Source organism: Alternaria metachromatica, assembly GCF_023757995.1.
Source record: "Alternaria metachromatica strain BMP 0045 chromosome Unknown scaffold_24, whole genome shotgun sequence".
Taxonomy (NCBI): domain Eukaryota; kingdom Fungi; phylum Ascomycota; class Dothideomycetes; order Pleosporales; family Pleosporaceae; genus Alternaria; species Alternaria metachromatica.
This window is the reverse complement of record NW_026055515.1, coordinates 41,106-66,068: the sequence shown is the minus strand read 5'-3', so window position 1 is coordinate 66,068 and position 24,963 is coordinate 41,106. Positions and strand designations below refer to the sequence as shown.

Below are 24,963 nucleotides of genomic sequence, written 5' to 3'. Positions count from 1 at the left end.
TGCGCAAATGACTCCGAGTTTAACGTTGAAACAAATTGGATTACCTATCTACGCGAGCTGACCCTTCTTATACGGGAACTGCTCCCTGAACGACTCCGCTATTTGCGTCCTAGTCGCAACCCAAACACCTTCCTTCTCCGAGATATACTTGACGAAATCTTGGAGCGCCTTGAACCTTCCCGGCCTACCGATGATACGGCAGTGCAGACCGATAGTCATCATCTTCGGCTCTCCAGCTTCACCCTCCTCATACAGCACATCGAAAGAGTTCTTCATGTGCTCGTAGAACGCAGCCGTACTGCGGAAACCAGTTCCCTGGCAGTGGAATTTGAAGTCGTTGCAGTCGTAGCTGTAGGGAACCATCAGGCAGCCCTTGGGGTTTGCGCTGCTGCGCTCTTGGGGAAGGTCGGTCCAGTAGGGTAGGTCGTCTGCGTAGGCGTCTGAGGCCCAAAGTAGCTCCTCGCCCATCTCCTCGTACACGAGTGGGATGAGTGCTCTGCTCTGTGGTGACGGACGGCCATAGTACCATCCCTTTGGTGCATAGCCGGAGAGCTTCTTCAGCGCTGTGATACCATCCCTGATGTGCTGCTTCTCGGCCTCGACAGAGAGATTGGCATGATCGATCCAGCGGTAGGCGTGAGAAGCAACATCGTGGCCCTCTTCCACACACCGAGTAACAACTTCTGGCTGTTCTTCGACGGCGGAGCCAACGGCGTACAGGGTGAACTTCATCTTGTAGTCATTGAAGAGCTTGAACATGCGCCACCAGCCGCGGCGGGAGCCATACTCGAATTCTGATTCGCCGCTGTAGTCGCGCTCGTTGATTCTGTGTTGAGCTGGGTACTCGCGGAGGTTGATCTCGGATACTCCATCGCCTTTCATAACTGAGCGCTCACCACCCTGTTGCTTGTTAGTTGTGCATCTGAAATAGGATTGCATGTGAACTCACCTCCTCATAGTTGATGACGAAAGATACGGCGATTTTGGCATTGTTGGGCCACTTCAAGCCCTGAAGACCCTTCTCGCCGTAACCCTTGAAGTTACGTGGGAAGGCGTAGTCGGGAGGTGCGGCGTAGACTTCAGGCATGATGACGATATTTGGAGGACGATAAGCTTGATTTGATTACAGAAGTTGTGGTAGATTTGAAGTATTAAACGTCCAAGTCTCGCGATGCAACATATATGTATCACCAGCGGAGCGTGTCGCGGCGGCCATCCTCCAGCGCCTACCTGGCTATCGGCCATTCTCATCCGTGACATCCTCACGTAATCGGCCATTTCCCATCTTCTGCCGTGCCTCACGATGCGATGTCATTTCTGCGGCCGGCTGTGACCCACCGCCGTGTTATCAGACGGATGAATGTGTTTATCGGCTTGGAAGAAACCGTATGGAGAACATGGCTTGGAGGGGGATCGTCGAGAGATAGGCCAATCTCGACTCGCCGATAACGACCGGCCTTTGTGGGGCTGTATTGACCTACCTAAGTTGGCATACCAAGGATTAGAGACCAGGTTGAGTTGGAGACGGTTCTCTGGTAAATTGATAGTGAAAGATGGGTCTTGCTGCGGGGTATTGTTGCGCTCAAGTTCCGAAGTCGCTGGTGTACGTTTGGTGGTCTCATTCAATCGTTGCGCTTCACTCGGTTGGTACTCGGCCATGAGGACAGCATACGAGAAGGGCGAATGCATGCACATGTTACTCACCTACTAGATCAGGACTCAGACGTGCGGTGCGTAGAAATTGCCCTAATAGTTGAATAGTTTGATGGTCTTGGGTAAATGTGCTGTATGCTACGAAACTTTTATGAAGCATGTCTACGAGACTTTTATTCTAACATATCAATAAGGCCCGAACAAGTACTTCGCAAAGTCATCCTTGGGCCCTGATGATATGCTATATGATCGCTCATCTTGTATGAACGTTGCGTTCTACGTCAGCCTCCCCTGTCATTGGCCTCTTCTCATCAAAGATCTCCCCTTCCGACGCGACTTCTCGACCTTGGATGACTTGCTGCTGAGGTTCGTCCTGCGTCTCCATCGGCTGTCCTTCATCCGACTTCTTCGGCGCTTTCAAGCTGGTGTTTCCAACCCAGAATGTCAGAGCCAGACCGAGACCCGAGCATACTGTGAAAAAGATGAAGATGTAATGCAGACCAAGCATGTAGGTATCAAAAACCTCTTCTTTCTGATCCAGAGAGAGGCCAAACTTATCGAGGTCATACGTTGAGGAAGTCAACTGGGCCATTAGGGTGTCCGAAACAAAGGGCCGCTTGGACAAATCTCTGCTGAGCGTATTCGAAAGGATAACTCCCGAGATGACGAGGCCAAAAGCGCCACCGATAGTGCGGATGAAGTTGCGTAAGCCAGTTGTCACAGCACGATCCTCATTGCGACTGTTGGCGTACATACCCACAAGGGTTGGTTGGAGCGTCAGACCAATACCGGCACCCTCTATGATGAGTACAACAATCAACACAGCCAGACCCGTGTCTCGGCCGAACAGTAGGGTGAGGCCACTCCCAAGAGTCCAGAGGGCGAATCCGGCCAGGATGCAGTGCATGTAGCTGGCGACTCGGTTCATGTACTGACCAGATGCGATGGACGCAAAAGATGTCGTGATGACTACTGGTAGAATCAAAGCACCCGAGGCCAGAGGCGAGTACCTGAGGACCGATTGGAAGTAAATAGGCAGGTAGAAGAAGTTGCCGAAGTACGCAAGGCCGATGAGAAACGTCTGTAGATATAGTGCCCAGCAGTGCGGCGCGCGGTATAGTCGAAGCGGCATGATCGGGAGAGCGACGAGTTTCCATTGGTGAAGCACGAATAGTATGCCTATCACAGCGCCGGTAACAGTGCAGGCGATGAAGAATGGAGATCCCCATGCATATGTCACTCCGCCTCCTGACAAGGGGATGAGCAGGAGCAAGGTGGATGCAATGTTCAGCACCATGCCGCCATAGTCAATCTTCTTGACCTTTGCGAGGTAGTCACCAGACCGATGCTTGAGCGGTAAGAAGAATAGTATGACCATGGAGGTGGGTACAGTCATGATGGGTATTATCCAGAATACCCACCTCCAAGTTGCTCCTTCGACGATAGCACCTCCAAGAAAAGGTCCTGCACCGTTTCCCAGGGCGATGACTGCACCTAGCCATCCTACAAAAGAGTATTAGCACTGCTTGGTTACAAGATACACAACGGTACATACCTTGATATTTACCCCGATTCTGCAACGTTGTGATATCACTAACGATGATCATGACAAGACTGTTGATGCCGCCACCTCCAATACCAGCAATGGCACGGAGAACAAATAGCTGCACTGAAGTACGCGCGAAACCACATCCAAGGTCTCCCAGAGCCATCAACATGAGGCTGATCAACAACAGATTCTTGCGGCCAAAGATGTCCGACAAACGACCATTTATCAGTTGGAATGCCGTCGATGCGATCAGGAACGATGTACCGATCCATGATGTTGCAGTTCCGGTGTTCAAATCCACAGCGATCGCGGGTGTTGCTGTTGAGACGCTGGTTTGGTCGATGAACGAAACGAAGAGACAGACTGATAGTGCGGGGATTGCGATTCGAAGTTGCGTCGATGTCATGGTGTTCCTTTGGCCGCCAATGGATGCTGCGTCGCTCTTGTCGTCGTCATCCTCTTCCACGTTAGGCGAAGGGGACGCGCCATGAGGATTTGTTGTAGGTATGTCTGATTCGCATGGCTTGTCGTCTCTGGATGGCTTCTCAACGAGAGTATTGCCAACGCATGAATCGCTCTCTTTGATGGGTCGCGTCGATTCCATCTCGTCAATGGAGGTGTGCTGTTCCCGCATCATCGGATTCTTCCACAGTCGCTACAAGCCTCAAAAACATAGCGATTCTGCGTATGTGTATATTTGGAACAAGACCAACGGTCCAAAACATCGTAGCTAGCGTTGGAGTTGGGCGTGGAGCCCCGGGAGGCTGTCCGAGCGGGACTGAGCCCTGCCATGACGCCGGTCGACAGCTGCGAGATCGTCGGGAGGTGTGTTCCTCGTAGAAGAATTGCGAAAGCAGCCAGTCACAGTTGAGGGGCCCACTCACATGGTAGAAACGCTTACACGCTTCGATGGCGTAAGTGGCATTATGGGATGAAAGCCGATGACGGTGAGGCTGCAAAGTGGGTCGTCCTAGCAGGGCACGTGCGGGGCCATCTCATCGGGACTTTTTGAGCCGACGCACTTTCGGCCCCTTAGACCCTCCGCCGATGGCTGTTCGTATCGACATCGGACCATAACGCTGAAAACGGCATTGAAGGTATTCAGGCGAGTTCTCGGCGTCACGGTTGAGACTGACAGATGCCATGTGTCAGGTGGGGTTTGCGAGGCTGCCCAGGTGGGTTGCCGATAACGACCATGGTGACCCATCACAAGGCTTGGGCAATGGCCATAATATGTGTGGTAGACACAGCCCTACTCGCTCTAAAGAGCAACGAAGCATTGACATTGTAGGCTATTACAGTTCTTGTGAGACCACTTGATCAGATCCTACCTCGTCTTCTGTTGTACCAACATCGACTGCCAAGATGACGAAACTCTTCCAACCATTGACGGTTGGAGATGTAAAGTTGGGCCATCGTGTCGCAATGGCACCGTTGACACGGTATCGCATGGGCGACGACTACAAGGCGACGCCCATGAACAAAGGTACCTTGAACACCGTCACTACGAAGGGCCGATATTGACCAAGTATCGCAGAGTATTATGAGCAACGAGCATGTGTACCAGGCACCCTTATTGTCAGCGAAGCAACCATCATCTCCAGGAACGCCATCGGCGCCCAAAATGCTCCAGGAATCTGGCAAGAAGACCACATCGTTTCCTGGAAAGACATTACGTCAGCAGTACATGCGAAAGGCTGTGCGATATACTGTCAACTCTGGCATCAAGGCCGTGCCGCAAGGACCGATGCGCTGGACGCAGAAGGCATCACGCTGGTCTCATCCAGCGCAGTACCCATCACACCTCAAGACCGAACACCAGTGGAAATGACAGAGGGGATGATTTGGGAGACCATAGCAGACTATGCGAATGCAGCCAAGAATGCCATCGCTGCCGGTTTTGACGGTGTCGAGATCCACGGTGCTAATGGATACCTGCCGGATCAGTTCCTTCAGACGACTTGTAACCAACGGACGGATAGCTGGGGAGGTAGCATCGAGCAACGCGCGCGATTCCACCTTGAAGTCACCAAGGCTGTTATCGCTGCTGTTGGCGCTCAAAGAACAGCAATGCGCCTCAGCCCTTACAGCGACTTCAACGGCATGCTAATGGACGAGCCCGAGCCAACTTTCGAATACCTCACCGAAGAGCTGAAGAAACTGGGTCTGGCTTATCTCCACCTGATCGAAGCCCGCATCACTGGCAACGACGACTCGGAATGCGGAGGCCAGAAGACTGTGCAGTGGATGGTCGAACAATGGGGCAACGCGAGTCCCGTCATGCTTGCAGGAGGCTTCCTACCCGACTCAGCGAAGCAGACTGTTGATGAGACGTACAAGGACTACGATGTCATCATCGCCTTCGGCAGATATTTCGTTGCCAACCCCGACCTGGTTTTCCGCGTCAAGGAGAGCGTACCGCTGGTCAAGTATGACCGCTCTGTTTTCTACACTCCAAAGACACCGAAGGGGTATATCGACTACCCGCACAGTCAGCAGTACTTGACAGCCGTGGCGAAGGTTTGAGATAGACATGCTCTTGATACCAATTTTACGTGTACTTCTTCATGCCCGTTTTCTCTCGTGACCATGTAACAGTACGAGACAGCCTGTGCCTTAACATATTTCCAGATATCTTTAGGGCTTCTTCGACCTTTCTGGTCCTTCATATCTCATCTGTAGGTATATCTGAAACTCTCGGCAGACCTTTTAATTCTTTCCCACAGGTCGCTGCAATATGTTCAATAACCTGTTGTATGCATTCCACTTCATCGCGTGTACAGCCGACCCGCAGACACCCACGTAGATGCCATCTTGTTGAAGTGGGGAGACCTTGGCACATGATCGCGGGCAAGATGACGAGCTCGGATTCGACGATATCGAGGGTATTGTGATCTGCCAGGAACAAACCATATGATATGTCGGTCGAGAGCCATGCTATATGGTGGATGAGCCTCCAAGGGAAGCGCAGCGGAGATTTGCGGGATACTCACGTATATCTTTGTGTGAACCGAACGATGCCCAGATCTTCTCATTATCATCGCCATAAAGCGTTTCAAGAACCTCGAGACCGCGCTTATGGTTCGCTTCATCAGCTTTCCAATCCTTGCGTGTGAAACTATGATCCTGATCTTCGGGCTTTTCTTGCTTCGCAAGAGACACAAAAGCTTCCATGACGATGGGAATGCCGTTGAGAATAATACATTTGATCATGGCTTCTCTCATGCGCCGTACGAGACGTTGTCTCTCCGCAGACGTCTGATATGACGGCTGTGAGATGATGTAGTTGTAGAGAGGACCTATCAGACCCGGCTGGCCGCTGGCGATAAGTGCCGCTGTCTGTCAAACACGCGCAATGTCAACGTTAAAGTCTCTCCCGGAAAGATCGTACTCACAGTGGAAAGATACCATCCATCCTTCCTCCATCTTCCCGGGAACCGCGCTTCAGTATCTTTGAACAGACGGTTCGCGTCGATGGAAGAGTCCGGTGTGCCATAAACAGCAAGGGTAGGCATGTACTCGACTATGGTAGATAGCTGGGAGCAGAACCTAGAAATAGGCTGGAGAGCGCTTGCGGCGGCACACATCGCGCACGTCGTGATAACGGGATGATTGGTGAGACACGAGTCACCAGTGTAAATGGATGTGAGAGGCGGTTATGAGATAGCTCTTGGTGGTAAGCGTGACCAAAATGAGAGAGTCCAATTGTGAAGACCTGCTTCGAAGCCCCGAACTAAAACGACCGAAACAAATTATTCGCAGTACGATGGCGAAGGATCACGGGCAAGCTATATAACAAGGAAATAGAGTTCCTGGTTAACAAACAGACGGTATTGAATGCGAAGAAATAGCAGCGGAACCTTGGAACAGTGAATATTTTAGCCTAATGGCAAGTAAGATTCATGTAAGAATTGATGTAAGACGATTACTGGCGTCGTACATCAAAGTTTAAGCAAGTGACATCGGTGTACGAAATGTAGTAAGACATTGATTGACTTCGTGCAATCAATCTTTAGGCACCTCACGTGCACGTACCTGCCCCGTAGCATGGTCTGGACCCAGGGACTTCTTCCGGAACGGGTCTTGAAGTCGAGATGTCTACTGTACGCAGAATACTGACTGGTACAGAAAGTTGGCGACCCAGTAGACAGGATTGGTGGGGAAGTCTGGGGTTGTCATGTTGAAGGGACGCGGCCCAAGCGACTAGCGCGACCGGAGCGGAGAAACAAGCAGTGGAGGTGGGATGCGACGACTGCCATCCCACTAGGTGGGCGCGCAATTCACTCCGCAACCGCGTCCCGACCCGAGCTTGCGCCTGATCGCACCGCCCCACCCCGCCGGTGGTCGCAGCCTACAAACAAGACATACGAACGCCCTAACCCCCTCGGAGACCGTCGCCGAGAGCAAGCGCAAACATGGACGACTTCAACAGCGACACGGACAGCGACTACACAAGCTACTGGCGAGACTGGGTGAGTACCTGAACTCCATACATTACCAACACGGGTATTCTTTGATCGCTGGTCATGTCTCTACAAACCTTGGGGGCGTCGGGGTGGAACTATAGGTACCTCATGGCGTGGTATGCTCTGCCAGCCCTTCATTGCAGGTCGCGTCTGACCATGCGCCAGCGGTGACTGCGGCGAAGACGGCTATATCTCCACGCTGAGGTGCCCCCATTCATTTGAAGTGGATGAAGACTACACTATCTTCTCGGCCAAATGGGGCCCACTCATGCTCATGCAGAGCGAGTGGTGGTCCGACTGGTGGGAGGATCACGACAGCGTAGAAGAGAAGACACAGCTATTCATTTCAACGCAGGCTAACAAACAAGTAGTTCATATCCTCTCGAGGGAACGAATACTTTTGCGAGATTGACGAAGAATACCTCACCGACCGCTTCAACCTAACAGGCCTGAACACCGAAGTTCAGTACTACCAATATGCACTCGATCTCGTCACAGACGTGTTCGACTTCGACTGCGACGATGATATGCGGGAACAGATCGAGAAGTCGGCACGGCATCTCTACGGACTCGTCCACGCACGATACATCGTCACTACCAGGGGTCTTGCCAAGATGGTACGTCAGGCGCTCATATCCCATGCCTCGCGCCCACGACTAACACACCACCCAGCTTGAGAAGTTCAAGAAGTCAGACTTTGGCAAATGCCCCCGCGTAATGTGCGAATCGCAACCCCTCCTCCCCATGGGTCAATCCGACGTGCCCAACGCCTCCCCCGTAAAACTCTACTGCGCCCGCTGCGAAGACCTCTACAACCCCAAATCCTCCCGCCACGCCGTAATCGACGGCGCCTACTTCGGCACCTCCTTCCACAACATCCTCTTCCAAGTCTACCCTGCGATGCTGCCACCGAAATCGCAACGGCGGTACGAGCCCCGCGTTTTCGGCTTCAAAGTACACTCTGCAGCAGCGCTGGCGCGGTGGCAGGCAGACAAAAAGGATGAGATGAAAGACAGGCTCAAGACGCTGAAGATGGAGACTGGGTTCGAGGAAGAAGATGAGGATCTGGAAGATGATGAGGACGACGATGATATGGAGACTCAGGAAGGCGTTGAGGGGGCCGTTGTGCAGCTGTGACAAATGGGCCTATAATGGCCGTTTCACTATTGTACAGATGGATGGGTGAGGGGTCGGAAGCATGTTTAGGAAGATGGAGGCATGAGTAGTTTATAGCATCCGAGAGGAACTAGCATGGGTTTGGCGATAGGCGTCATGGCTGGGTGTTAAAGCAGTATCTGATATACCAAACGACGATGAAACAATGCAGATTATGACTTGCATGTTATCCCGGAATAGTCGAAAACTCCACATGTACACTGGCAGGATTGATATGCAGTTGCAACGATTGCTAGCATTGAAAACTACTAAAAGAGAGGGGGGTATCTATCTGACTTTCCTACACATCCCATCCGCCTCCTGTCCAGTGAATACCCACAGAAACCTAACCCAGGATATCACAGAAAGGCAGCGTCGCTGAAAGATGCCGAACAAAACAGATAGAAGTAATGAAGAAGATAAAAGTAGTTCTCATGAAGTAAAGTAAGTAAGTAAAGTAGACAAGAAAAGATCCAGAGAACGAATCAAAAAGCGCCACGCAATGCTAATCAAGCAAGAGATCCAAACCACGCTGTCGCTTCGCTGTCAGTCCATAATCCAAACATTCCAAAACATATACACATCCAAGATAATCTTTCGTAAAGCCCATATTACATCGTAAACCAAAAGTCCATCGTTGAGCAAAAATTTGTGAGCAAGAAGAAGAAGAGAAGAGAAGAAGGGCGTGGCTTAAAACATCTTCTTAAACCAGCTTCCCCTCTTGACAGCCGGGGCACCGCCATCAACAGCCGGTCTGCCATCCCAAGTGCGCACAGGCGGCTCTTCATACGCAGGCACGTAGCTTGTGCGGCGGGACGCCCTCTTGCGCTCTCTGTCGTCATCAACCGTCTTCATGCCTTCGTAGTGTGTAGCCCGGCGACTGTGCTTGTGCGTCCTATCGCGATCGCGTTCCTTGTCCTCTGCCTTGCGGCGCTCCGCACGTTCTTTATCGCGCTTGGGTCCCTTGCGGCCGGCGATGCGCAGGCGGATGTCTTCGTCTTGCGAGAAGGTTTCCTCGTCTTCCTCGGGGGTCTCGCGCGCGCCGGGGGCGGGGTCGAGGACGGTTTCGGAGATGGGGGGAGGGAGGGGTGGCTCGTTGGAGAGGGATTCCACCCACGAGGAGGTCTTGTCGCCGCTCTTGTTGTTGCTGTACGGCATGTTTTCTTCCTCGTCGCGGGCCTGGCGCGAACTGCGGTGTTTGCGGGCCCCGCCGTTGCGCTCGTCGAAGTAGTCGGTGATGGGCTCGCCGCTGGCTGCGACGGGGTATTCGGAGTTGCGTCTGGCGGCACGGCGCTCTTCGTGACGACGGCGACGTTCTGCGTCTTCGTCCACGTGCACTGTTCGACGGCGTTCAGTCTTTGGGCGGGGCTCTTCGCGGTCCTTGTCTTTGCGGCGCGAAGAACGCTTCTCGCGCTCTCGTTCGTCGGATGGCGGTTTGCGCTCGCCTCGTGCCTTCTTCCGCTCCTCCTTCTCGGCCATGCGACGCAGTTGTTCCTCGGCCTCCTGGTTGCGACGCTCCAACTCAGCCATCTGACGGGCCTTCTTCTCCGCAAGAGTCGCACGCTCGTTCTCGCGCTCACGTTCGCGACGGCGCTCTGCCTTGGCCTCTGCCTCTTCAAGCTCAGCGCGCCGGGCTCCTTTGTCTCCATCGCGTTTGGATCTACGCTCAGCTCGTCGAGCCTCTCGCTCAGCATCGTAGTCCTCAGGGGTGCCATTTGCGCCTGACATCATAACGTCCTCAGGAGGTGGATGGCGCAGACTGCGGCGCTCGTGTCGCAGCCGCTTCGCCTCATCCTCTGTTGCGCCTCCACGGGTTGTCGATCGCTTGCGATGTCTACGCTCGTCTTCGGTCTCGTAGGCGGTCCGGCGGCGCTCGCGGGGTGCCTCTTCCGGCGCAGCCTTCTTGCGACCAAGGCCAAACATTCCCTTGAAGCCCTTCACAGCAGCAGCAGTACCTGCGACACCAGCAAGCGTTCCCATTGCGTCAGAATTGCCGCGCGCACGACGGGGTCGCTCCCGCTCACGTTCGCGGCGGGGCCGCTCAGCCTCAGCTGGGGCAGGGTCCATGTCCATAGGGTCGACGACGATAGGATCGTCAGCGCTAGGCGGTGCAGTCAAGGGTTCAAGGGGTTGCGCGGAGTCGCGCTTGGATTTGCGACGCGATGGCTCTGGACGGGGAGCTGGGGGAGGAGACTCATCGTCAAGATCTTGGTCGTCGTCAATAGGATACGGGTCTGGAACAGCTGCCATAGGGTTAGCTCCGAATGTTTGCTTACGGCTGCGCCGGCCAATGACAGGCGCATCGTGCTTAGCGGGGAACGGCTCACCTCGACGGAAGCCCTTATCTCTGGCGTCCCGAGTGCTGGTCCTGCGCGACGAGCTTTTCATGCCCATGACCTTGGCGGCCTTTGAAGAGACCCTTGCGTCAGTGTCTGTTTGTGGCGGCGACATCATAGCAGCGTCCTGGTCGATTGAGGGTCGGCGCGACGTGGTCTTGGGTGTGCGATGTGACTTTGATCGTGAAGGCGGGGGCGGAGCAACACCAAACATGGCACCTAGCCCAGTACCAGCGCGGGCCGTTTTGGACCGTGAAACCGTTGGCTTGGATGAGTGCACCTTGTCCGAGCCTGATGAACGTGACTTGATGTCATTGTCCCGAGTGGACGAGGTTCGTACAGACTTTGTGCGATCGGGAAGGCCGGCGCCGTCTTCACCACCAGACACCCTTCTGGTCTTAGTCTTGGCCGCACCAAATAAGCCCCATCCTCCAGCGGCCGTGGTAGCGCTGCGACCTAGCTTGACACGCTCTTTTCTTGGAGATTCCGACGGGGGCTCAGGCGCAACTTCTGGAGGTGGTGTAGGAAGTTTTTCGGGAGCCTCCTCGTCGTCGTCCATGTCAGGGTCTGCTTCTTCAGGCGCTTCTTCGATAATGGGTTCTGGCTCAGGTTCAGGCTCAGGTTCTGGCTGACGTGTCCTTGTCTTGCTACTCTTCTTGGACTTCTTGAGTCTCCGCTCCTCCTTGGGGGTGAGTTTGACTGGCTCTGGCTCTGGCTCCGGTTCTGGTTCTGGTTCCGCTTCGGGTTCAGGCTCAGGTTCAGCTTCCGGCTCTGGCTCTGGCTCTGGCTCAGGTTCCTCGACGATTGGTTCAGGCTCCAGAGGCGGCGGCGGCGGGTCGTCGAAACTGAACCCTCTCGATTTGCTGCTCTTTTTGGTCTTCTTCAACTTCTTCAGCTCCGAAAGAATAGAAGGTCCGGGCACTGGTGCTGGTTCAGGCTCAGGTTCCGGTTCGGCGGCTGGTTCAGGTTCAGGCTCTGGTTCAGGCTCTTCTGGCGGCGCTGCATCCTCTGCGTCATGGAAGTCCATCGTATCGCCTTCGTCGTCGGGGAATGCACCAGGTGCAGGAGGGGATCTCTCGGCAGGTACTTCAGGCTCTGGGTCGGGTTCAGGAATTGCAATAGGAGCTTCGACTAACTTCCCGGCCTTCTTCAACTTCTTCAGCCGTTTCTCCTCCTTGAGTTTCTCCTCTTCCAGCTTCTTCTTTTCCTTGGAGGACAGCTTCTTCTTGGGCTTTTCAACGACGACCACCTCCGGTTCTGGCTCAGGTTCTGGCTCAGGAGGGGCCTCTTCAACCTCTGGCTCTGGGGCTGGTTCTGGCTCTGGCTCCACATGCCGATGCTTCTTGGACTTTTTGAGTCTTCGCTCCTCCTTGGGGGTGAGTTTGACAGGCTCCGGTTCAGGCTCTGGCTCCGGCTCGGGTTCAGCTTCTGGCTCTGGCTCTGGCTCGGGTTCCTCGACTTCGGGTTCAGGCTCCGGCTCTGGCTCCGGTTCTGGTTCATCCCAGATGCTAGGCTTTGGCTGTTCAGGCTTGGTCTTGCGCAGAGAGATACCCCACGCACTGCCCCAACCGCTAGCCGCTTCCTTCTCCTCTTTCCTGGTAGGCTTCTCGAGCTCGGCCAAGAGATCACCTGCGTCTTCATCCTTGATCAGATCGAACAGTTCGTCGTCATTCGTAGGCTCGGCGGGTGGGGGCGGCGGAGGCGGTGGAAGTTCTTCAACAATGCCTCTCTTCTTTTTCTTCTTCTTTTCTTTCGGGGCTGGCTCAGGCTCGAGTACCATATCCTGCTCAGCAGCAATACGAGCAAACTCGGCCTCTTCCGCCTCCTTCGCAACCCTCTCCGCCTCGGCGGCTTCAGCGGCTTCAGCGGCTTCGGCCTCGGCCGCGGCAGCTGCTTCAGCTTCAGCAGCTTCTCTGGCTTCACGCTCCAGCCGTTCTTTTTCTTCAGCCGCCTTCTTCTCCTTGGCCTCTCGCTCACGCTTCGCCTTGCTCGACTCCTTCTTCTTCCCTAAGCCAAACATGCCCCATCCGGAACTTGCTTTAGCTTCTTCCTCAGCTATGCGACGCGCTTCTTCCTCTTCTGCAGCTATGCGAGCTCTCTCAGCCTCCTCGGCTTCGATGCGGAGTCTTTCTTCTTCAGCAGCACGCTCAGCTTCTTCTGCCTCAATACGCTCCTGCTCTTCACGCTCGAGGCGTTCCTGTTCTAGACGCTCCTCTTCTTCGCGCTGAAGACGTTCCTGTTCTTCTTGCTCGAGACGCTCCTTCTCTGCTTGCTCGGCAGCTTCTTTCGCCAGACGTTCTTCCTCCTCTTTCTTCTCGCGGGCTCTTCTCTCCCTTGGGGTTTCCGTCTTCTTCTTTGAAGCGCCCCAGATGCTGGCGCCCCAACCCGCCAGTTTTGAGGCTGCTGACTCCTCTTCTTTCCTCTTTTTCTCTTCCTCTTCCTCTGCTAATATACGTGCCGCCTCAGCTTCTTCGGCCTCAATACGCGCCTGTTCAGCCGCCGCCTCTTCAGCTTCGCGGGCCAGGCGCTCTTCCTCCTCTTTCTCAGCAGCCTCCTTCTCCAGACGCTCCTGCTCTTCTCGTTCTTTCCTCTCCTTCCTCTCTCGCACTCTCTTCTCTGTAGGTGTCTCGTTCTTCGGCTTCTTGGAACCACTAAGAGAACCCCAGATGCTGCTCGACTTCGTCTCTTTCTCTTTCTTGCTCTTCTTCTTCTCCTCGACTGGCGCTGGAGCTTCTTCCACTACTGGTTCTGGCTCAGGAGGCGGTGGCGGTGGGTCGTCGAGCGAGATAAGATCCTCGAAAGTATCGTTTGTCGATTTTGGCGGAGAGCTTTCGGGTTCGAATTTGCTGAGCAGGCTACTGACAGTCTTACTCTTCTTCTTCTTGGTGACAGTAGCAGGAGCACCCCAGATGTCTTCGTCTTGGGCTGGTGGAGGCGCTTCAATTTCCTTCGGCGCCGGAAACTCTGACTCAAATTCTCCCGGCGGCGTCGGCACGTTCGGTGGAACTAGGCCCTTCTTGCTCTTCTTTGACTTCTTGCCAATGTTGAAGGCTGCGCTGCCCCAAGGATCATCCTCGTCGGGTTTCTGAACGGGCGTACTGGTGTCCTCAATAACCTCTTCAGGCGCATCCTTCTTCGGATCCTTATTCTTCTTCTTGCTCCAGGATGGCGCGCCCCAGTCGTCGGATTCGTCTTCCTTGGGCTCTTCGACGTCTTCGGGTTGGTGAACGGAAGCAAGCTCTTCGATTATGGGCTCAGGGCTAGGTGCGGGAAGCGAGTCCAGTTCGACGGATTTACTGCTCTTCTTCTTCTTCTTTCCTCCGCCCCATATCGAACTCAGGCCCCAGTCGGTGCCCTTCTCGTCTTCTTGTGCTGGCTCAGGCTCAGGTTCCGGTGGTGGCGGCGGCTCTTCGATGACAGGTTCGATAAGCACACCCTTCTTGCTCTTCTTCATTTTCTTGACAGCAGCAGGAGGTGTTGAGCCCCAATCATCCCACGGATCAACTGGTCTGTCCTCAGCCGGAGCGGGCTCAGGCTCAGCTTCAGGCTCAGGAGGGGGTGGTGGCGGTGGCGGAATTTCTTCCTCTGCACCTTTCTTGCCCTTTTTCTTCTTCTTCGTAGTTGTCGGAGCTGCACCACCCCAATCGCCCCAGGTGTCGTCTTTCTGCTTAGCCTTCTCAGCTTCAGCAGCGGCGGCGGCGGCTTCCTCTTCCTCCATCTTCTTCAGCTCGGCTTCCTCCTCTTCTAAGCGTATCCGTTCTGCCTCTTCCTCTTCCTGTCGCCTGATCTCAGCAGCTTCCTCCTCCTCTTTCGCGCGCTTGGCATCTTCTTCCTCCTTCTGCTTAGCCTCTTTGTCCAACTTGGTTTTGAGTTTCTTCGCCTGCGACTTGCTGAGTCCTGCGTAAGGATCCACGACTGGCTCTGGTTCTTTCGGGGGTTCCGGCTCCGGCTCAGGTTCAGGTACCGGCTCAGGTTCGGCTTCCGGCTCGGGAGGTGGAGGTTCTTCCTTGGCTCCCTTCTTACCTTTCTTCTTCTTGGTGCCAGCAGCAGCAGCCGCTCCCCAACCACCACCCCATGGGTCCTCCTCTTTGGCAGGCGATGGCTCAGCCTCGACGACAGGTTCTGGTTCTGGCTCAGGTGGCGGAGGCTCTTCTTCAATTACACCCTTCTTCTTTTTCTTCTTGTCCTTGGTGGCGCCAAAGCTGAATGCGCCCCATGAATCGTCTTCCTCTTTCTTCTCAGGCTCTGGCGGCGGCGGAGGTACCTCTGGCACACTGTCGTCAATCAGAGCCCCTTTCTTGCTCTTCTTCTTGGTCTTGGAAGCGAGTAGACCGCCCCAGCCATCATCATCAGCAGGTTTGTCCTCAGCCGGGGGACTCTTGAACGCGTCAAAATCGAAATCGAATCCGTCCTCCTTCTTTTTCTTATCTGAGCCCCAAGGGTTGTCGCCTTCTGCAGTCGCGTCTTTGTTCGATGAGCCCCAGCCGGAGGTCCAATTGCCAAGCCCGGGAAGTCCAAATCCAGATTTTGATGCGCCCGTATCACTGAAATTCATGTCAATCTTTGGCGCACTTGCTTCGTCCAGGTTAATATCGTCGAATGTTGTCGGCGGTTCCGCTGGAGGATCAGGAGGAGGCGGGGGTGCGGGCTCGGCCGTCTATCGTGAGTTAGCGTGCTGCTATGTGTAACTAAAAAGCCGAAATGACACACCTTCCCCTTTTTGCCCTTCTTCTTCTTGCCGGGAGCGGCCGCACCAAACGAGGCCCAGTCATCTGCTGCTGGCTCCTTTCCCCAACTCAAGCCAGCTGTAGCGTTTAGTATCGATGGTTTCGCTGCGGCTGCAGCTGCCGCTTCTTCCTCTTCCTTCTTCTTGCGCTCGGCCTCCTCTTCAGCCTCCTTTGCCAGACGCTCTTCCTCCTCTTTCGCCAACCGCTCCTCTTCTTCCTTCGCCAGGCGCTCTTCCTCCTCCTTTTGCAAACGCTCCTCCTCCTCTTTCTTTAAGCGCTCCTCTTCCTCCTTCTCCTTCTTGGTCTTTTTCTTCCCCTTATCCCCGTCGCCACCATCGCCTCCAGCCCCGCTATCTGCAGGCGGGTCACCCCCACCATCGCCACCACCAGCGGCTTCCTCGTCTTTCTTGCCGTCGTCTGCTGGTGTAGCTGCAGCTGCAGGTTTAGCCTTGGCCGCTGCCTTGGCCTTCTTCTTCGCGTGCGATTTGATGCCTGTCTCACTGTAGCCAAAATCGATGTCCACATATGGAGATTTCACATCAAGGAAGAATGAAGTTGTTGGAGACGAAGCATTACGTTTGCGCAAACCATTTCGAACACTAGAACGTGATGATGCGCGGAAAGAAGGAAACGGTAAGTAATCAGGCGTTTTTGCATAGGCTAGCGCATCGGTGGATGTATAGTCTGGGGGCATATCTGCAATAGATTCATCGTAAGAGGGTGGTGGGGATCCATAGTTTCGTGGGGCTGGACTCCATGACTCCGGGAAGGACTCGAGGGTTGATGGAGGAAACCGCGACAACTGGGTCGTGGGATTAGGCCGCTGAATAGTTGTTAGAAGTAGAACCAGGAATCAAACAATGCGGAAAGCAGTTGGCAAGGAGTGTGGGTAATCGTGCACCAAACATGGACAAGAGACCAAACAAAGCAGTGTCGTCGTACCGAGATAAAACCTCTACTCGAACTCTTGTGACCAGCACTGGGGCATTCCAGCCGATCCAGCGCCTGGTACATGTCCGCTATCAACTCAGCAATGGGCCAGTCATTCTCAGACTCCCATGCTGATGTGTTTCCGGCGGCGTAGCTGCAAACATCCTCGGATTGCATGTTCCGACTCTTTCTGTCCCAACCACGCTCAGCCGATCCAGTCCTCGAAAGCGGCAGGGTCCTTGGTCTCGCAGATGGCGCGGCGGCGACGGCGCGACGAGAGCTGACAGGAGACATTGTGCGAGTGTGAGACGCGCAAATAGAAGGAGCAGGGCGGAGGTAGGCACATGAGCGCTCGTGCGAAACCGCGAGCGTGGAGCGGCGAGGTTGCAATTGCGCGGGCGGCAGGTGTTTTCGTATACGGTACGGGAGCGGGCTGGTGCAGCGTGACTTCCTTCGCGGTCCTGGGCTGCTGCTGCAGGGTCTCGATGCGGCGAGCTCTAGTAGTACACGAGGGCAGGAATGCGGCGCTCAACAGGTGACGATGGTGATGCAATCCGTCGCAGATTACACGGGCCAAATATTAGAACTCCAAGACGCGGCGATCGGCACAGGTCGAATAAGACAGTCGCGGTCGCAGCAGGTACAGAGTGCACGGAGTATGCAGGAGACGGGCGCCGCGCAGATTCAGATTCAGTGAGCGTCAGAGGCGAAAGCAGGGGAGCAGGCGTCGCGAGTGGTCACAAGGACTGTGTGGTGTGTATGGATGTGTTTCCGCAACGCCAATCGTTATCGGGGTCGAATAGGCTTTAGTCGTTGCGCGCACCAAGCCGGTTGGAGCTTGCGGTTCGTTTCATCCACCTTCGTCACACACGCGCCCGGACCAGCCGCAGGCGAGATGTCGAAAAATGAGGGGTGTGAGTCGAGGGGTATTCGGCCGGAGCTGTGGGCGGCGGCGGGTGCTGAGTGAGGGTTGGCCCAGCTATCGTGAGATGTGTCGATGCGATCAGACGCAGGGAAACGTCGATGCGCGATGCGGGCGGCAGGTTGGAGTTATTCCGCTGGGCAAAATTTTAGGGTTAGAGCCGGGGCGCATTGCATGAGCCTGTCGTGTGGATAATTCAATGTTGTGCTTCAGTTCAGCGCATGGCCGTCCGGAACCATCCCTCTCTGTCTAGCACGCCCCCAGCCACGCCGCGGTGGGCCAATTGCGGAGGCTCTAGTGGGTATCCGTGCTGTTGGCAGCCTTCAGTTGCAGTGGTTACCACGGCCGACATCTACACCGCCAGTCCAGCGTTGCCGTGCGCGATCCAATCGTAGCGCGCTGCCGGCACACATCGCGCTCCATCGCTGAGCGCGGCAAACCTGCACGCGTCGCAGACGTGCATTAGGCCTGCCGTCGCTCCTCGTTGTCCACGATGGTACATGAACAACGCACAGCAGACTGTATTTTGCATGCATGCAGTGGCTTCGTGACGGTGTTTGGTGGGGCGCTCTCCCCAAACTTGGAGGCAATCCTCCCATGGATCTAGGTTCGTGACAGCCTCGGGAGGGGTAAATCTCGCGCCGACTCCACCCCGTCGTTCCACCGCCTTCTGACGGCTTTCTAGACACGGGCGCTGGCATGACTTTGACACTCGGTCAGGCCCAACGTGCTGGGTTGGTAGATCGGTAGATTGGTTCTCGCAGCCCTACATACATGGATGACGGGCATGTTAGATTCTAGAGCTAAGAAGTACTTGCAAACGCGTGAACAAAAAACGTGTCCACATACACCGGAGTCCTGTGACCCCGCCGCTGCCTCCCGGGTATCAATACACATAAGAGAAATTATCTATAGTTCCAAAGTCGTGACCTCCTGCAAAAAGACACCGCAAATCTGCCAAAGCAAAGGAAATGGTGAAGTCGAAAAGAAAGTGGGGATGTCCCAAATTACACATGATAGGGAGTAAGCTCGTAAAAGGTGGAAACGAGTGACGCTAAACCGCTACAGTCGAGTTAGACATTACCGTAAGTCTGAGAAAGGAAAGTTTGAGGGCTAACTGCGGAGCATTAGAAGGATTGGTCATCTGCACCATCCTCGCCCTCGCCATTAAGTATTTTGCGGGCTTCGTCAAGTCTTCGTCGCCATGCCTTGCGTTCGTAGGCATCGCCGTAGGTGTGCTGCAGGTTGGAGCACACGTTCTGGATACTCGCAGCAAGGCCGTATATGAGCTGCGTCTCTTCCTCGCTGAGTGCCACCCGTGGCTCGTCTCTGGAGCCTTCTGTGAGGATGGAGTATATCCTCGAGGTTTGGAGTCCGCTGGCGAGCTCTCCGGGTGAAGACGAGCCACGTGATAGTGACCTCTGCGATGGAGAGGAGCCATTGGCGCGTCGCATGTTGATTGCCGAATCAGAACGCAGAGAGAGGAGGCCGTTCTGTGTCCCTGGGCGCGAGACAGATCGGTTCTGGTTCGACAGTATCTGCTGAGAGAACTGATCCATCTGCTCATTCTCCTCTTCTTCATCGTCGTTTTGTTCTTCAGCTGCAGTAGCAAACGTGGCTACGGTGGAGACTGAGTCTACGCTGGGATTCCGCTGATGGAATGACGCTCTCTTCTCGCCCATGCCGAGTTCATCCGTTGTCTGGACAGCTGTCACGGGCCGCGTAGTTGCGGCAGAGGAGCCCGAACTAGTACTCGATCGGCGATCTTCCACGCTGTAGGTGCCCATTGCACTGTGCAAGAAGAAGGTCTCGTAGTCGAACGCATCTACGCGGTCCTCGTGTCGCTCAGTGGTTGGCATCTCGTAGACGGCGTCCTCGTATACACTCTCCGGATCGGGAACGTCATCTCCATTCACCGAGACGAAGTCTGACTCCTCTGTCTCGTCCGCAGCTTCATCTTCATATGCTTCCGGATCGTTTGATTCAGCCTCGGCCTGGTCGTATGGTTGGACAGAGTACGCGTGTCCGTTGGTCCCATTTAGTTTGCTGAAGTGCGTCACTAGCTTCTCGCCGTGCTTCTGGGAGTTGGTGGTAGTGGCGGTCAAGGGTCGCTCCTGTTCTTCGTACGGGTCTGTCGTAATGCCCAAGCCCGCGTTTGTCGGTGTGCTTCTTGGATGCCATGTGTCAGAAGACGTAAAGGGGCTCGGTGCGCGTAGGCTCTGTATGCTTCTGCGTCGCATGTGATCTTCTTGCGCCTTGAGCTTCAGACTAGAGATTCTACCCTTGAGATCGTTCATCTGGTCGCGGAGACCACTGGCTGCAGATGTGGAGCGATGCACCCTCTGTCCGTCCTCATCCTCTGGCAAAGTCTCCAGTGCAGTTGGGGATCGTGAGCTCCTCGAGGCAGATCTTGCAGCATACTCGCGTTCGCTGCTGTTCCAGGTAGAGCGCGGGTTGCGGAGGTGTTCCACACTTCGGGACTCTTTAATGGGGAAACGTCCCTGGCCGTAGCTCTCAGGCGACCATGGACCGCTGGTATGGCCGAATGCACTCGATGCGCGCTTGTTGGATGTAGTCCGGGTCAGGTACGAGTAGGAAGGCGTGAAAGGGAGTGGCACCGATGTCTCGCTCAAACCGCGTGCATGGCTGGGGCTACCGTTCGGGGTGAGGAGTGACTGGCGATAAGAGTTGATGCGCGGAGGAATCGGGCCCATGCCACCATACAGTCGTCGGTCTCGGTCGCGACTGGCCGCTATGTGCGAGGTCAAGTCGGAAGATGTATTTCTCGAGTGGAACGTGGGTGAGACGACGAGCGACTCTCGCGCACCACGGAGGTTTCCTTCCATGACCTGTTCCCGTTAGCAATCGTCCGATGTGTGGCAGCATCAAGAAGCGCATACGTTCAGCCGCTTCTTCGCATTGGCCAGGATTATCTCTGCCCTCCTACTCAGTGCAGCCGACGAGTACGGGTCGTCCTCGTCGTCACTGCCACTGGTGCGGTCCTCGTGCCACCGCTCGCTGCCCATGCCGTTGCCGGTGTCGCTGTCCCGGGTGTGGTGGTTGCGCTTTTCTTGCTCTTCGAGATCCACGCCGCTGTCCTCAAAGTTGTCGTGGCTGTCAAACCCCGGCCAGTGCTCAAAGTCCTCGCTGAACACGGAGCTGGAAGTAGGGCTGATCTTGTGCTGATCTTGTCCGTGCCACGTGCTGGGTGAATGGCGGCTCAGGGCATTCTGGATGGTGGGCGACGAAGCGAGGGCATCGTCACGGGCAGGCACGCTCTTAGTAGGCGCGTCTGAGTCGGGCATGTTGCGCAGCGTGGAGCGCGAGGACTGTGCTGATAGGGACGGGGATTTCGTCTGTTGCGAGGCGCGGCGCCGGCCCTGCGGTGCGGAACTTAATCTGACTCGGCTGGAGTTTGCGTGCCTGTAGAGGTCGGACGGCGAGGGCGGGCGCTCAGCAACGGGCGGAGAGGCAGCGCGCTCAAAGTCGGCCTCGAACGAGGGGAGGATCATGCCCGCATCGCTGAGGGTTGGCGAGCGCTGTCCATGGGGCGCAGGACGGGAAGCTGCAGCGACAGCCATGGCTACTGCAGTTGTCCAAATGGGTCGGCTACCTTAGCTTGGCTGCAGTACTCAGCATGTTCGGGGTCCGAGGTTTGGCGACGCGAGCTTCCTGTGTGATCCAAGTCGGGCAGTGTAAGGGCAGGGAAATCAGGACTCGAGAAGTGAGAGACACCAGGCGCGTCTCTCTGATTTTCATAATTTCAGCGTGATTAGGCCTTTGGACACACGGCTGCATGGACCAGCCGGCAACTGGAGGCGTCTTTAGGGGCATAGGCTAAGGGCCGACTGTTGGTGATCCCCGGCAAATTACCATCGCGGCCACGGGTGCGCTGCGCTGTGAGTGGCCGTCTCTCCTATCCGGCGTGGGCCCAAGTCGTCTACTGCAAGGGACGCCGGCTCTAATATACGCTATAGCGACGATCCCTGGTTCCTCACGGCGCGGGTACCTGTCGCCTCACACGATCAAATTATGGCATCGCGTCGCGGGCACATGCAATTCCCCGAAAGAAACACTGTGGAACGCTTCACGGACACGATACACAGACACGCGAAAGAATTCCTCTTTCGTTCTATGGTCGCCCAGACCAGCCATCGTCACCGCAGGCGTGCGCTGACCACGGGCTTGTCCTCTTCAAGTAAGCATAGTCTGCACTCTATGGGGACACGGCGGCCTGAGCTTGGAACGTGTGCGAGAGCATATATTTGAGCTTACTGCGCTGTACTGGCCTCTTAGTAATTACCCAGGGGAATCGTGAACCGTGTAACTACACCATCGTCTCGTACGCCAACGCGAATTCCAGAATGCTGTACACGCCGCCCAATGCTCCGATGCTTGCCAATCAATCGTATGCTCGCTAATTCAGTGCCATCAATATGTAACAATCTCACGTAAGTATATCAAAATCCATCGTCATCGTCGTTCCATCCCAAGGCATCGTATATCGATGGCTCAGCATCATGCTTGTTTACGAATGCGAGCGCGATCGGTGCAACCTTATGCGCTGTTGCAGACGCGGGCTTGGTAGGTGTGGCAGCAATCGCAGCAGGTGCGAATTGGGCGTCACTAGGAGGCGGACTACCTGTAGGTTTGACAGGAGTTTCGAACACGTGTGATTGTGCAGGACCCCTGCCGTCAGAAGAAGACGCCGCCGCCTTCAATGGGGTTGCAAAGATCTTCCTCCTAACCGAGTCTGTAGAGAATGGTAGGCTGTTTGGCGCCTTGGACGGTGTCTCGGCAATACCGGACTGCGCTAGACTTCGAGCCGTCGAGTGGCGGTGGCCCGTTGCCGGCACCATTGTAGCTGGTGGGCGGACTCCAGAGGACGGCACGCAGAACTCGCTGGAGGGGGGCGCTTCCGCGCCGGGAGGTCTAACGAACGGATCGTAGTGATGGTGGGTTGGCGTCTGCTCAACCAAATTCTTCGTCCTCCGCCCAGCCCGGGGTGTCGCTGATACCTGAACGTCTCTGATGGTCTTCCTCACAGTGACTGTTGGCTTTCTCGACTGTTTGGGCAAACCGAGACCACGTTGCTCGATGTCGGCAATGTAGCCACCAGCAGCTAGTCCACGGTTGGGCTTCTTCAAAGCTAAAATAGCCTCTTGAAGATCTTCCTCCACACGTTGCTTGTGCTTTATCTTAGCTGATGCAGCAGCCGAAGGTTCCGCGAGATCAATTTGACGACCCTGCAGATGTCGGATCTGGGACATCGATTGCCGAGCGCTCTTAGATGGACTGCGTCGGAAAGGTATAGCTGAGAGAGGTACCTCGCTGCCTTCTCGTTTGATGCCATCTAACAGCGCGGAATCGGTGGCAGATCGGCTCAGGGACGGTGTTATTCGCTCAGTCGTCCGTCCCGTGTTGTCGGTAGCGACCCGGGCCAGCGATCGCCGTGACTTCTTTGCCTCGGGTTCCTTCGAACTGCCGGATTTGCGTGAGGTGAGTGGTGGCCTGACAGCTTTGCGTTTTGTTGGTAAGCTATGTGTGGGCCCACCCAGCTTCTTATTCACCATGAGCGCCTGCTCTGGTAATCGGTTGATGTAGAAGGGGATAATGACTTCGACACAGAAGCTGTGCAGGCGATCGTTCGAATTGTTTCGTCCAGATCCATCGGGTCCGTCGTGTTGTCGTGACGGCTTTTCATCAAAATCTAGTATACCTAGTTCTTCCGTAGCATGCCAGATGCAAAGCTTGTCCAGCAGCAAATCGAGTTGTAGGTTGATGTCATCAAGTTTGTTCTTACGCTTCTTCGGCATCGGCTGCTCGGTCTGAGCTTGACTTCCGTCTGCAGTAGCTTGTTGCTCTGGTGGTTTCTGTGTGGAGAGCGTCTCTAGTGCAACAATTTCGAGCATGAGAATCAATTGCGCAAGCGTCTCGCGAACCCGCAAATCTCCAATGCGCCTCTTGATACGCTGGTCTAGAGTCTCTGGAGCCGTACTGTCACCACTTGGCAATTCCGACTGCCACCACTTCCTGACGAATGCCTCCTCCTGTGGGTATACACCCTCTCGACTGAGTTTCATCTTTTTCTTCGACTTCTTCGGCTTGCTGACACTCGGGGCGTGCTCATCATCCGAGTAGCTTCCGGGTGGCATCTCTTTAATCAATGATGGTAGTTTTTCGTGGTACTTCTTCTCGCTGGCCTTTGGACTCAGCAGCATAGTTCTTAAGAATGTGACAAGTTCATGTGTAGGCGGTGCTCCTTCTTCAGCTGAAGTAAATGTGTTCCGGATTCGAGTGATTGGGCCCTTCGCCAGGTATGCCAGTGAGGTTTTGGACATGTAAATTGCATCCAAGTATTGTTGGACGAGCAAGGCAAGTTGCTCTTGTGGCGATGGCGCGTCCGGCATAGGTTCTAGAGGAAATTCCGTAGAAGTCGTGTCCAGGTATTCGCTCCTCGGGGCTTCTAAAGCCAGGTCCGGTTGGTCTTCATGCTCTTTCTTTATCTCTGGTTGTAACTTGGGTCGCATCATCGTCATTCGCGCTCGTCTCGGTGGCAGGTCCACAGTGTGTGTCTCCACAGCGGCCTGTTGCCACCATTCTCCTTGTACGGCCGCATTCGTCTCTGGTGCTGGGCGTGTTTGCAGCTTCTGAAGATTTCTAGGGTCCCACAAGTCTGTGACATCTTTCTCTTTGAGCCAGCCCGCAAGCTTGCAGATACTATAGACGCGTGGCTTCACTCGCTCTATGGCGTATAGTAGATTCTTTGCCTCGAAGCGTGCGACGAGTATCTTTGGGCCTGCATGGTCTTGGCCATCACATTCTCTATCCTCCAGTATATCGATGTGCGCCGCGAATAGGCTGTTTGGGGCGAAGTTGTCGTCGGCGGAAATGTCGAGAAAGGTCAGAGGCAGCTGGGAACGCCCAATTACTCGTACGGGTCTGAAGGTGGTGGGCTTATTTTTGTACGGTGAGCCAGAGTGCTCTCTGATCGTGAACGGCTTGGTGAAGGCTCCGAGACCGCAGAGAGAGTCTCTCGTCTGCTTTGAGGGCAATGGGGCCTTGGATTCGTCGCGTTTGGCGGCTAGTCGTAACAACTGCGTGGGCGTCTCAGAGTCTGAATGTAGCATTGTCTTCGTTTGCAATGCGTAGGTGGACATCGGAACTACGCATGGCTTTCGGTGTCGTTTGTTGTGAGTGCTGGCGGTGCCTTCCTTAGCAGACG

The 24,963-nt window shown here is 55.1% G+C and overlaps 7 protein-coding genes across 7 annotated transcripts; 2 read left to right on the top strand and 5 right to left on the bottom strand.

Moving 5' to 3' along the window:
* Positions 1–48: 48 nt before the first annotated feature.
* Positions 49–1,087, bottom strand: J4E83_008376 (uncharacterized protein; the record flags this gene model as incomplete). Its single annotated transcript, XM_049335273.1, has 2 exons — positions 49–900; positions 950–1,087. 2 exons carry the CDS (start codon positions 1,085–1,087, stop codon positions 49–51), a joined length of 990 nt encoding a protein of 329 aa, XP_049185539.1.
* An 819-nt stretch (positions 1,088–1,906) lies between these two features.
* Positions 1,907–3,806, bottom strand: J4E83_008375 (uncharacterized protein; the record flags this gene model as incomplete). The annotated part of the gene is made up of 2 exons (XM_049335272.1): positions 1,907–3,156; positions 3,209–3,806. The coding sequence occupies 2 exons, from the start codon at positions 3,804–3,806 to the stop codon at positions 1,907–1,909; spliced, it is 1,848 nt and encodes a 615-aa protein (XP_049185538.1).
* A 761-nt stretch (positions 3,807–4,567) lies between these two features.
* J4E83_008374 (uncharacterized protein) lies at positions 4,568–5,728 on the top strand (the record flags this gene model as incomplete). Its single annotated transcript, XM_049335271.1, has 2 exons — positions 4,568–4,688; positions 4,740–5,728. The coding sequence occupies 2 exons, from the start codon at positions 4,568–4,570 to the stop codon at positions 5,726–5,728; spliced, it is 1,110 nt and encodes a 369-aa protein (XP_049185537.1).
* Positions 5,729–7,617: 1,889 nt separating this feature from the next.
* CKB2 (casein kinase 2 regulatory subunit) lies at positions 7,618–8,805 on the top strand (the record flags this gene model as incomplete). Its single annotated transcript, XM_049335270.1, has 3 exons — positions 7,618–7,674; positions 8,040–8,285; positions 8,341–8,805. 3 exons carry the CDS (start codon positions 7,618–7,620, stop codon positions 8,803–8,805), a joined length of 768 nt encoding a protein of 255 aa, XP_049185536.1.
* A 708-nt stretch (positions 8,806–9,513) lies between these two features.
* Positions 9,514–16,459, bottom strand: J4E83_008372 (uncharacterized protein; the record flags this gene model as incomplete). The annotated part of the gene is made up of 3 exons (XM_049335269.1): positions 9,514–15,816; positions 15,870–16,378; positions 16,453–16,459. 3 exons carry the CDS (start codon positions 16,457–16,459, stop codon positions 9,514–9,516), a joined length of 6,819 nt encoding a protein of 2,272 aa, XP_049185535.1.
* Positions 16,460–18,865: 2,406 nt separating this feature from the next.
* J4E83_008371 (uncharacterized protein) lies at positions 18,866–21,319 on the bottom strand (the record flags this gene model as incomplete). Its single annotated transcript, XM_049335268.1, has 2 exons — positions 18,866–20,587; positions 20,639–21,319. The coding sequence occupies 2 exons, from the start codon at positions 21,317–21,319 to the stop codon at positions 18,866–18,868; spliced, it is 2,403 nt and encodes an 800-aa protein (XP_049185534.1).
* Positions 21,320–22,198: 879 nt separating this feature from the next.
* On the bottom strand, positions 22,199–24,868 carry J4E83_008370 (uncharacterized protein; the record flags this gene model as incomplete). The annotated part of the gene is made up of 1 exon (XM_049335267.1): positions 22,199–24,868. One exon carries the CDS (start codon positions 24,866–24,868, stop codon positions 22,199–22,201), a length of 2,670 nt encoding a protein of 889 aa, XP_049185533.1.
* Between the last annotated feature and the right edge of the window lie 95 nt (positions 24,869–24,963).